The following is a 12,079-nucleotide window of genomic DNA, read 5'->3' on the forward strand; positions in this document are numbered from 1 at the left end:
ACGCTGTGTTTCCGTTTCTCCGAGCTGTATCTGTGGATTGAAGCTGGGTTATCTATCTCCAGTGTAAATATGGTGAAAATGCTAATACGGTGGTACAAAAACACCAGAATCGAGCTGCAATTTGTGCCTTTAACACCCTAAAAAGGGGACAGCTGTTCGTAAAGCGATGGGTCTGATTGGTTGTGGCCCGGTGACGTCGAGAAGTAGGCGTGAGCTCACTCAACATCAACAAAGGACAGAAAAAGAGAAAGACGAAAGAAGAGCAGAAGAAAAATAAGCCACAGGAGGACAAATATGTGGATCTAACTCACAGAAACAGGTAGAGTAAACCATTAAAATACATTACAGTTGCATTTATTTTACTTAGAGCGTTCACTTGAGCGAGTAAAGTGTCGTTTTTTGTTTTTGAAGGTTTTTCATTACTGTTGACAGGAACTCGTCCAGAAGCGCTTAAAAATAGCAAATAGGTGAATTTTATAGTTCTGACATTAGATTAAAAGCATTTAATGTGTGTTTTTCCTTAAAATTGATATATTTGCTTCAGTTTGCACGTACAGCATAGAGGCTTCTCTTCGCTGTTGTAGCTGGTGTCATCTGGACCCGTTTTCCTTTTTTCTAAGCTCGGTTAAACTCACTTTTACAAACCACTGCAATGACATATAATCGGTTTATTAAGTCAACTCTCTGCTCTAGTTCTCAATTATTAAATATCTGTGTGGGTAATCGTGTTTCCGTAGTAAAATAGTTAAGATATTTCATCATTTTTAAACAGAAGCCCCTCCCCCCGCTCCGACTACAGAGGATTTAAACCATTAGCTAGCGGAGGCTAACCGTCCACATCAACTACAAAAATTCAAAAAACAAAACCAAAAGACAAAAACAGTGTTTTTAGACGTGTGGGGCAACTTAATTTGTATTTTAGGTCGTTAATTTACAGCCATAACAGGAAAAAGGGGTACTTGTTTTTCGGTCAGGGGATCGAGAAGACGTAGACAAGCGGAAATCTGACACCGAAGCCCAGCTGAGGGAAGTGGGCCGGGCCCTGGGCTCTGACCCCCAGACTGAGAGTGCACGGCAGTCACGTAACAGTTTAGCAACAATGTACCCGAAAATGTGAAGTCATGTGACAACACGGTAACAGTGTAGCAGTTTAGCAACGACCGAGTGATTAACTTAGATCCTCAACCTGGATACAGATTATCTGACACGATTCCAAAGACTTCACCTCAAATGTGTCCTCTTCATTCACATTATTCTCATGATATACTCAGGCGTCTACAATAAAACAGACTAGAAAGCGTTTGTTTCTGCTCTGTGTGAAATACAGTAAAACTGGATTTTATTTTTCCCAAAAAGTTGATAAAACGGAGCAAATAATACGATAAAACAAAAGATTAATAGAGGATAATAAGTAAAACAATGTGCCACATAATTCCTCAAATAGAAATTAAATAGAATTTAGTAGCTTAACATGGTTTTCTTGGTGGGGATGTGTTCATTAGCAGCTCTCCTCCCTCTATAGTTGAGGCAGTGAGTTTGTTGCCATACTCACGACAAGTCTATTCACGCAGCAAAAAGGTTCAAAATATTTTCTTATGATCACAGAGACCTTTTTTTTTTGTCAGGAAAGGCCAAACCCTCTTTGGGTGGGTAACCTACAGATGTTTGAATGCAGTAAATAAACCCCCTGCTAAATGGCAAAAATCTCGAAAATATAATGAAAAGTTAAGTAAAATGTTAACTATGGAACAAAACTAAAATGCAAACGAATGTGCAAAAAAACGAATCATGAAGAAGTCGTGAGCTACAGGTACAGAAAAGAGCTAATTGTTGCATGAGTAGAATGCTGTAGAATGTTAAACTGCCCAGAGGCTCTGTTGATTTTGCTTGTTTGAGCTGAGTCCAAACGTCCTTGTGGAAAGAAGTTTGTGCATCTGGTGACTTTGAATAACCTGCCAGATAAGGCAGCAGGTAAATCAGGCAGCTGCCAGGATGCAAACAGGATTTAAAAATATAATCTAGATTTGTATCATTCAATAGTTAGAGACATAAGTGTGATTAAAAGTCACTTTTTATTTTTTAAACAAACAAAATGGAGAAAAGCAGATTTAGGAAGAAATCAGAAAATTCTGGTTAGAAGTGAATTTCATAACATGTAAAATGTCATAACAAACTCACCTCAGGGGAAACTCCAAACTTCTGCTCTGCTCTTCATTGTGACGGAGAGTTTGCAGAAATCCTGTTATGTATGTGTATTACAAAAATGCTTTTAGTTTCAGTTACGATTTGCAACTATTTGAACTATGACAGTCTTGTAGCTGCCGAGGAGCACAAGCTCACAGCAAAGGCTGTAAGTCGGCCTTTTCTTAGGTTACAGCATAAAAACTAAACTTTGTGACTTTTCTTTCCTTGCAGTGTCGGTACTGTGTTTTTAAAAAAGAAAGATCACTTCCTGCAGTGCCAGCTGAGACATGGATGCCTTCAAGCTGATGAAGGAGCTGAGGGTGAATTGTGAGCAGGAAGTGCATTACCTCCCCAAAGTAACAGGACTCAGCGCCATTGAATCCACAGCGCCGGTGGGCACCTGTAGATCTAAGCATCGCTAACAGGCTTCTTAATAACTGTGAAATTAATCAACAGTGTGTCTTTATTCTCCAGGGTGACAGTCGGATCTCAGCCAAGTGCAGAGATGCCAAAGTAGAGGATCTGTGGAGTCTGACCAGCTTCTTCGGTTACAGCACGCAGACGTTCGTCCTGGCTGTTAACCTGCTGGATAGATTCCTCGCCATGATGAAGGTATGAGACGTTCACACCTGCTAGGAGCAGACACTGCACACTTTAGCTTCAGAGGTTTCTTTACTTAATTGTTGTCTCTCCTCCCATCAGATCCAGCCCAAGCACCTGTCCTGCATCAGCCTCAGCTGCCTCCATATAGCAGCCAAAGTGACAGAGGAGGAGTGCAACCTGACGCCCACCGACGAGCTCATCCGCATCGGACAATGCCGGTTCACTGTGTCCGACCTCGCACGGATGGAGAAGATCATCACCGAGAAGCTCAACTTCAAGTCCAAAGCCATAACCGCCTTAACCTTTCTGCACCTGTACCACCAGATCGCGCTATCGCACTGCACCGATAGGTGAGGCCCTTACGAACACGAGGTTACGTATTCAGATTTGTGTCTGCAAATAGATGATCCGTTACAGTTGATGTTTGGAAGCTTGATGATTCCGGATTGGGTTCAAAAGTCTGGACGACATTCGATTGGCAAAAAGTCTTGATATGTGGGGCAGCAGGCAGTGTCTGACTGAAGTGCACTGATAACACCTGTTTTCTGCTGTTGGCAACAAAACTTTGCTCTTATGTAACCCTGCCGTGTTGTTTTTAACCAGCTCAGCTTGGGTCAAAATGCCACATCAGAGTTTACACCAGTTTGTTTTGTTTAGAGCAAATTAAGTTAATTGAAGAGTTGCACAGAATTTAACTGTCCTCATATTTGACATCAGCGTTTTAAGTTGCCCAGTCCTGCTAAGTGTGTTTACCACTGCCATCTGGTTGTGAAACTGAACACTAATTGGCTGACCACTTGTGACTGACAAAGATAATGTTGAGCCACCTTTTCGATTCTCAGTTTATTGCTATTAATAATAATAGCAATGTGGACAAAACTGATGATTGCGTGTGTTCGAGAATTGTTAAAGACCCGAACCTGATTGCATGTTTGTGTTTGTCCTAACAGGAAGACTACGCTCAGCCTGGAGAAGCTGGAGGCTCAGCTCAAAGCCTGTCTGTGCCGGATCTCCTTCTCCAAAGCAAAGGTAACAATTCCATGTCTGTCCTGGTTAAAAACTGACAAATGCATTTTATTCTTGACACAACACTGATCCTGTTTAACTGTTTTCTTTTCTTTTCCTTCCAGCCGTCCATCCTTGCGTTGGCACTGCTGAGGCAGGAGATTGAAGCCGTTCAGTCCGAGGACATGTTGGAAATAGCCTCTCACATCCAGAGACACCTCAAGGTAGGCTGTTGCCAAACAGTGCATGACTTCATTACACAACAACTCATCCGGGGAGGGGAAGGTGTACAAAACATGGAAAAAAAACTGAGAAATAGATTTTCTACACCAAAGTCAACAACACAGAGCAGGTGGATTTCAGAGGAAATGAGAAGTTTAAATTAGCAGATGTCTCATGACTCCATTAAAAGAGAATTAGTGTGGGCATTTTCCTGGATCAGCCGCACACAGGAGGCATTTTTAATACATGTGCAGACTTTTACTTGGCAAATGTGAACAACTTTATTAACTATCCTTACAGCCTGCGGACTTGCAGCTTCAAGATGAGACTCCAGTTTTTAAATAGAAGAAGTGAGCACTCGAGTTATGAATAGCAGCAGCCGTGTATCGTGAGAGTGTTTATTCTTAGCCCAGCTCTGGTCCAGAATATTTTCTTTATGTTGATGTCTGTAGTTATGTAACCTGGCATGTTGTGATGGCTCCATGTTAAAAAGGAGCTGATGTCATTGATCTTTAGCCCTTTCGTCTTTCTCACACTTGCAAATCACCAACACCACTAGGTTTCTGTTTAATTGTTAAGTAACCGGATAGTTTTAAACACACCGTCGTCTTGTCAGTGCGAAGCGCAGACAGTTAGACTGATCTGCTCCCCTATTTGTTTTCAGATTGCTGATGCTGACCTGGTGCTGTGGAGCAAATGCGTGGCCCAGTGCCTGTCAGACTACGCGTCCCCCGAGTGCAGCAAACCCGACCACAGGAAGCTGCAGTGGATCGTGTCACGGCGGACCGCCCAGAGCCTGCACAGCTACCGTAGTGTCCCCGAACTGCCCACCATCCCAGAGGGCTGCTGGGATGAGAGCGAGAGGTGAGGACCCCAAATACACCCAAGCAACACTGCCGTCACACCTCCAAAAACACAACCGATCCTGAATTTCTTGGTCTTAGTGACTTGTTTCAAGCTATAGAAACCAATCAGACTGACTGTACTGGCTTCAGTTTCACTCTGATTTGATCACTTCTTTCAAACACTCCTACCACCATCAACAACTACAAAAACAGAGGCTAAATGAAAAAGGAACCAAACACACCCTTTGTGTCATCACATACCCCAAATATTTCAGCCTTTGCAGTGACGCAGCACAGAGAAACGCCCTGAAAAGTTTCTGTCAGGTAATCTAGAGCAAGTGTAACAGCAGTGAAGGAGGACACTTACTGTTTCTGGTGCTGATAAAGTCAGAAAAATCTATGAAATGAAGTTTAAATCAGTGGAGAGAGCTCTGCGTTTCTTTTATTTTATTTGCAGTAAACACTTTCCTGTGGCAACAAGCGGCAACACTGAAGTTTCTCCTGTGTTGAAACTGTCTGAGCTTGTCAGGGCCTCTCATATCTCCCAGCCAGTCACATCCCACTGACACAACTGTTTCCATGACGTCACATGAAGCCAGAGTGGCCTCGCCTTTATGTATCAAGGACAGCTCCTTTTTATTTCTACGTCAGTGTGTTGAAAGCGAAAAGAGGAACAGACATGGTTCCAGTGGGCGGGTATTTAAGCACAAGCTGAGTACACAAAGCTCCCGATCAACAAACATCTTTACACACCTTAACAGTTCAGTCAGCTGAGTCAGACAACATGAGATCAGCTGATAGTCTTAAGTGATATGCGGAAGTTTGAAACAGCTGACTTGGTTTGTTTTGCTTTCATTGCTCAGCCCATCTCCATCCCAGTGCCTCTCAGCAAGATCAGAAATGACCAAATAGATTTAGAAGAGATCAGTTTCTATCACTTAATGCTTTTTTTTGTTTGTTTGTTTGGTTTAGTGCAGCTTCCAACTGGCTTCAGTTGGTTCTACTGCCAAGAAACTCCAATTAAATTAAGAATGAATGGTGGTTGATTAATTGATTTAAAATAATTTTGAAAAATGTTATGATTTAGCTTTTCGGTGAAAATACCCCAATGCATCAGATTAATTTTCTATTTTTAGAGGGTGATGAGAATGATGAAACAGATTTACTCATTAAGAGCCCACAGAGACTACTGCTGATACAAAAATACACCCAAACCAGACACAAAGACTTCAAAACAACCCCAATTAAGATACTCTCATTCCAAACATACCTGTGCAAGGTACAACCACTCCACACGCACTACTAATTGTTCACCTTGAAATTGACGAGATACTAACAGTCCAAATTCACCTCAAAAACACGCCAAAGCAGGAGAGCTTAGCAAGATACTAACAGTGTTACATGTCAGATGCTACCACTATTAATGTGACTCAGGAAGTTACTACCATGGTCGTATGAACTTGCCAAAGCCTCTACATATGACTGTACTGACCTCATACCTCCCTCTGTGTGTCTACAGCGAGGACTCGTGTGAGGATATGATGAGCTCGGGTGAAGAGTCTCTCAGCAGTTCTCTGGGCAGCGATGCCGAAGGTTCCTTCTTCCCTCCTCACCTCCGTCGCCAAAATCAACGCCAATACCTCTATGCCTGAAGCCTCTGCCGCCCGTGCCTCGCCGTTTCCACCCCCCGCCACCCCGTGTTCTCCTGCCGTTTTTTAATTTATTGTTCAATAAGCTCTGGTGCTGGTGGAGAATAGCACAACTGGCAGCTGAGCGGTTAGACATCCTCCAGGTAGATTTGATAGACTTAGTTTGTAGATGTATCGGTGCATGTTGAGATGTCACATTCCAGGATGCAAGTTTTTTTTTTCTTTTTCTTTTTGTAAGGATATAAGTGATGTTTTGCAGATAAACTCTGGGCAGCCTGGTCTTCAAGGTGCTGAGCTAGCAGACACATGATGGTTGCTAAAATGTCAGATCAGGCTGGAAGAGTAATTTGCCAAAACGTGGCGTTTGTTTTTGAGTATGTCTTTTGACTGTTATTAATCCAAGACTGTTTTAAGGAGTAGGAGGCGTTTCTCTGGCATACAGAGGCCGAAAGCAGCAGTGGTTGCAATTTTTCTTTTAGTCGAATCTCATGTGATAAATCAGGACTTTAAAGTAAATGAGAGCAACCTAAAGATGTATCAGTGGCGTGTTCTCCAGATCAAACTGGAAACTTTCTGACTGCAGCTGCTCCGGTCTCCTGTTTCAGTTTAATTTGCACAGTTTTATTATTATTATTATTTTTAAATGTAATTTCAAGTGTTAAATGGAAGTGGAGGTTGGAAAAACATTTAACGATCGTGTGTTTATGGATGTGTTTGAAAGTATGACTCTGATTTAAATTTGAAGTTGCCAATGTTAGGATGTAGCTTAAAAACAAAAGGAATGTCGTCTGTGGTGTTTGAAACTGTTCAGAGATTGTTGTATGAAACTAAATAATAGTGACCAAGTGTCAAAAAAAAGTTGAAAAATGTCAAAAATGTTCATACAAAAATATGTAAAAGTGTAAATGCTGTACAAAAAAAAAGTTTAATTTTTTGTAGATATTAAGTTATTTATTCTTTTTTTTTTGTCACCTGTACTTAAAAAAGAAAAGAAAAAAAAAGAAGAAAAGAATAATCTTATAAAAATATTATTTTTAAACATCTCGTCTGTTTCTTTTTTTCCCCTTTAAATCATGTCTGCAAGCAAAAACAACTCCATCAAACCTGAACCGGAGTGCAGCTCATTTCTCTACAGGCACAGCACTCGTGCATATCCAAGAATTTAAAACACATTTAAGAGCCACATGTGCAACTTGGGTGCATTGACTCCAGTAAAGCTAGACCCCCCCCCCCCAAAAAAAAGAAAAACCCAAACAAACAAACGACACCTTTCTCCAGCTTTTAACTTGGCCACCCAATTTACAACCAAATGTTCATCAAAACAACTCTGAGCTGGACAAACTGCTTTTTGAGACTGTATACAAGGCACAAACTCTTCAACAGTCTTTCGCCACCAAAAGACAGTTTTCTTAGAAAATTTCCCAACTGACTAACAAGACCTGGAAGTTTCTGCCCGACAGCCACAACAGAAGCTCTCTCTAAATAAAAGAAAGGTGCCTCCGTGCTTCCTTTACTACCTCCTTTCATAGAAGATACACTGGGTCGTCCTTCATGGAAGGAGATGAATCATCTGACAAATAATCAAGAATGATTGATAAGTAGTGCAGCGCATCTAAACATTAGCAGCGTTTCCATTGAACGCCACAACCTGCTGAATTTAAACCCACAGCTGAACTTAGAAATAAAAACCCCACGAACGTGGCAGGTGTGGTTGGTCTTTTAAGTTTCTGCCCTTGTTTCCCTTTAAAGGAGAAGTTGAGATTTTTGTTCATGTTAGTTGTGGTTTTATTGAGAAAATAAGTTAAATTCTGCTTAGATGTAGAAAAGTCTCAGAAACATAAATTTGGCAAAATGAGTGAAACAGAAACATATAAGAAAAGATATACGTCATAGACAAGAAGCTTTTTAAATAATGTACATTTAACCACACAGACAGTTGATGAGAGGCGGCTGTTTGTGGGCGTGTTCATTATGCCCTTCAGGAATGGTTTTGGTATTATATGTGAAAGTTGGATGACAGCTGTTTGGTACAGTAATATAGCCTTCACAGTATCATCTTCTGAAATGCGTTTGGGTAAACCAACTTCTGGTATCTTTTTAATCATTTTTATGGAAATTATTGATACGTTAAAGGCTCTTTAGCTTTATCTAGACTTTATAGTTATAACAGACCCTAGCATAATTCAGGGACCAGCCCTTGCTGATCTCAAGTTAATTATCACCATTACTCTCTACAGTTTTAATAATCCTGCATGTTGACCCTCAGCTTTTATCACAAAAAGTCATAAATAAAACAGGAACATGAGCTCAGTCAGTTGCGTGCACGCACACACACGCACAGACACACACATACACAACTGAGGTAATAAATTCCATTCAGTCCTACCAAACAGTCTGCAGTGACTCCTCCAGACGTCACACAGGTGATCCTCCTTGATTAGCTTAGATCCAGTGTCCAAGTTTTTTCATTTCATTCCAGTGTAGCAAATCCAGGAAGCGTAATCCCAAAATCCCAAACAATACATTCCCAGACTGAGTAAACATTTCAAAATCCCATTCGAGACTTCTTCTTTGGTTGCGATGCCTGTGACAGTCGACCCTGTGAACTCTGGGACTGAGAGTAGGATTGAGACTTGGACTGAGACTTGGACTGAGAGGAGCCCGGCGAGCCGAAGTTCATTCTGGTCAAATCCACACTGTAATTTCGGAGAGGGATGGACTGGGAGCTGCGGAGCTGAGATGAGGCCAAGAGTGGATTTGTGGAGCTCCCCTCATCCAAGTAATGGCTCTGCGAAGGATCATCCTGGAAACATCAGCCAGTTAATGCGAGCATAAAGGTCACAAAAGGGCATTTATTATTCATGCCTTTAGATTTAAGATATATGCCCTACGGTATATGTACTGGGGGTGGGTGGTATCAAGTTAGCATAAAAAAATACATTATATAAAGAACAGCAGTGGTCCTAAAACGAAGCCCAGAAACCGTCCTCTTCAGGTGAGAAAGAATGAAGAACAGTCAGCCAAGCTAACACACTATGTTTAAGCTGCCAGGTACTTTGAAAATCAGATTAAAGAATTTTTGCATGAGACAGTATTGTACTTTGGCTGCCAGTGGTCACCTTTAGCCACCAAACACTCATAAAATAATCTGTTAGATGAAACGAATTCTGCAAATGTTTCATCTAATTAAATCAAGTACAAATATTCTATCTAGGTCCTGTTATACAAACAATAACATTCACACCAACTTTTATTGTTCAGGTTTCTATTCTTTATGATATATGAAAAAATTAATTAATTAATAAAAGTATAAAATAAATCCCACTTTCTGTATGTGAGCATTTTAAATCACCTGATCTAAGACGTGTTACTACCTGTGGCGCGAACAGAGATTCGAGGTAGTCGTCTGCTGGTCGTTTGCTCCTCCTCTGACTGGCTGGTGTGAAGTCCAGTCCGAGTGTCTGGGTCTGAGGAAGGGTGGTGGTCCTGCTGGGGGTTTGCTGAGGGTTGCTACGTTTATCACGTTGTGGTGTGGCGGTCGGGGTGGGAGTTGGAGTTGCTGTTGGAGTGTCATTTAGAACGGTGGAAGGCGTCGCAGCCCTCGAAGTCTCACCCTCGGACATACTTAAGAACTGAGACAGCCTCCCTCTGTCCTCTGTGTCTGACCACGCCGCCTGGCTGACTCCGGAGGACCAGCCCGCAGAGTCAGAGAGGTCATCCAGCGCCGACTGGTAGCTGACAGACGAGGTAAAGCTAGCGCTCAGATTCAATCGACGTCCAGTGGCTTGCTTCGCCTCTTTTTCTTTCCTCCTCCTCCTTCGCAGAGCCTGCACCTTTGCCTCCTTGGTGAAGCCCAGCTGGTCCTTCCACCACTTCTGCCATGCCTCCTCACCCTGCCAGGAGAGGGTCAGTCGGTGACTGAGTGGATCTGTCCAGACATTTGTGTTAAACTGGTTTGGTAAGGGTACTACATGTGGAGGCCTGAGAGAGGTGGAGACCATGCTGTGAACCAGCAGTGACCGTCTGGACATGCCCAACCTCAGCTCCTTCCTCAGGCTTTGCATGCACTTATCCTGCCGTGAAGTGCCTTGATCGCCTTCAGGAATACAAAGCAGACCTTGAGTGTTGGCTTTGAAGTGCTGCAAGAGGTGTGAGCGGTGCTTGTTTTCATAGGTTTTTTGCATCAGTTTCTGGAGCCAATGTTTCCATGTGACGAGAGCACCACTGCTCAGCTTTACTGGAGTCTTTCTCCGAGATGCACCACTGACAATTTCCTCCACTTCAACAGCTTTATCATTCACACCGACGTCAAATCCAATTTCTTCCTCTGCCCCTGAATCATCGTTGACAACAACCTGCAGCTGCATCCGCCTTCGGTTTCGGTTCATCTCTGACTCTGAATCTTCCGAGAAGCTGGATGCTTGCTGTCCTCTTTCCGGTGTTTCAGGTACAATCCTCGATGGACCCTGTGTGGGCCCAACGACGTCTTCGTCACTTGATGTCTCGGAGATGATCAGCTGAGAATCAGGTGGAAGGCTCTCAGCTGTTTTCCTTGCCCGTGTTGTCATTCCTGGACGAATTTGTTGCCGAGGCTTCAGATCACCCTCCTCGGCTCGAGGCTGTGACTCGTCGGTGTCCGGCTGCTTGTGCTCCAGGATCTGATAGAAAATATCTCCTGCCTCCGTCAGCTGGAGGACGCACATGCACTCCTCGCCACCACCTCCACCTTCTGCTGCCTTCTGGATGCAAGTGAGACCTGGAAACAAACAACCCAGTGAACCTCTGCAGACTCAGCAACTGTTATTATCCATCTATCTTCTACTTTAACCACCAGAACATTAAAGCTTGAGGTGTGACACGGGTTAAAAAACTTCCACCTCCCCCTTAATTGTTTTAATAGATCAAATATGGAGCCTGCATAAACTGAGCTAATGTATCTGATACATTTTCTAACATTCATGACTAAAACTTAGAAACTAAAAGTGAAGGCTTTAATAACTCATGGGAACTGTGTTAAGTTCAGTTAGCCCTTATTTAACTACATTAGATGAACCAAAACTACACGTAGCGTATTTCAGATGATGGCTAATGCCACATTATGATTATGTGACTGTGACTGGGCTACAGGTACGTCTAATCAAAACCTATAAAAATTTAAGACTTTAAAGGTTCCTGCTAAATTAATTTGTAACTGATAGTTCACGTAAACTGTAGCATCACTTTCTCACCTGCGGCATATGAGGACAGTCTGTTGGTTGCAACGTCCAAGCGGTGAGGGATCTGGACTGGGAGGTGTTTCAGACTGTCACTGGGCCTGAGCAGAGCCTGAGGAGGACCTCGACTGAAACAGGCGTTCCCTCTGCCTCCTGAACACACACAGTTTCACTTTTATGTTCAATATATATATCTCTCTATCTCTCTCTCTCTCTCTATATCTCTCTCTCTCTCTCTCTCTATCTCTCTATCTCTCTCTCTCTCTCTATCTCTCTCTCTCTATATATATATATCTCTCTCTCTCTCTATATATATATCTCTCTATCTCTCTCTCTCTATCTCTCTCTCTCTCTCTCT

At 42.5% G+C, this 12,079-nt stretch overlaps 2 protein-coding genes across 3 annotated transcripts in view; one reads left to right on the forward strand and one right to left on the reverse strand.

Annotated features, from left to right (window-relative positions):
• ccng2 (cyclin G2) lies at positions 1-7,467 on the forward strand. Its single transcript, XM_005944387.3, has 8 exons — positions 1-319; positions 2,416-2,576; positions 2,659-2,796; positions 2,887-3,137; positions 3,738-3,816; positions 3,918-4,016; positions 4,679-4,878; positions 6,379-7,467. Exons 2-8 carry the CDS (start codon positions 2,472-2,474, stop codon positions 6,509-6,511), a joined length of 1,005 nt encoding a protein of 334 aa, XP_005944449.1. The 5' UTR covers positions 1-319; positions 2,416-2,471; the 3' UTR covers positions 6,512-7,467.
• Positions 7,468-7,570: 103 nt separating this feature from the next.
• Positions 7,571-12,079, reverse strand: part of taf1c (TATA-box binding protein associated factor, RNA polymerase I subunit C) — a 12,333-nt gene continuing 7,824 nt past the window's right edge. The window contains exons 13-15 of one of the 2 annotated variants that reach the window (XM_005944385.3): positions 11,737-11,874; positions 9,883-11,264; positions 7,571-9,311 (exon numbers count right to left, since the gene is read on the reverse strand). In XM_005944385.3, the coding sequence (XP_005944447.1) occupies positions 9,054-9,311; positions 9,883-11,264; positions 11,737-11,874 (1,778 nt within the window). In that variant the 3' untranslated portion in view covers positions 7,571-9,053. Of the gene's footprint in view, positions 9,312-9,860; positions 11,265-11,736; positions 11,875-12,079 lie in introns of both variants that reach the window. The other variant, XM_005944386.3, reaches the window with a different exon arrangement.

Source organism: Haplochromis burtoni, unplaced genomic scaffold (assembly GCF_018398535.1).
Source record: "Haplochromis burtoni strain Fernald_Lab_line unplaced genomic scaffold, NCSU_Asbu1 Contig_382, whole genome shotgun sequence".
Classification (NCBI taxonomy): Eukaryota; Metazoa; Chordata; class Actinopteri; order Cichliformes; family Cichlidae; genus Haplochromis; species Haplochromis burtoni.

Excerpts from the sequence above, each read along its gene's own strand:
- ccng2 (XM_005944387.3), top strand. The coding sequence starts at position 2,472 with ATGGATGCCTTCAAGCTGATGAAGGAGCTGAGGGTGAATTGTGAGCAG. Across the intron at positions 3,817-3,917 it reads TCTCCTTCTCCAAAGCAAAG|CCGTCCATCCTTGCGTTGGC; the intron begins GTAACAATTCCA and ends TTTTCCTTCCAG. Across the intron at positions 4,017-4,678 it reads ACATCCAGAGACACCTCAAG|ATTGCTGATGCTGACCTGGT; the intron begins GTAGGCTGTTGC and ends ATTTGTTTTCAG.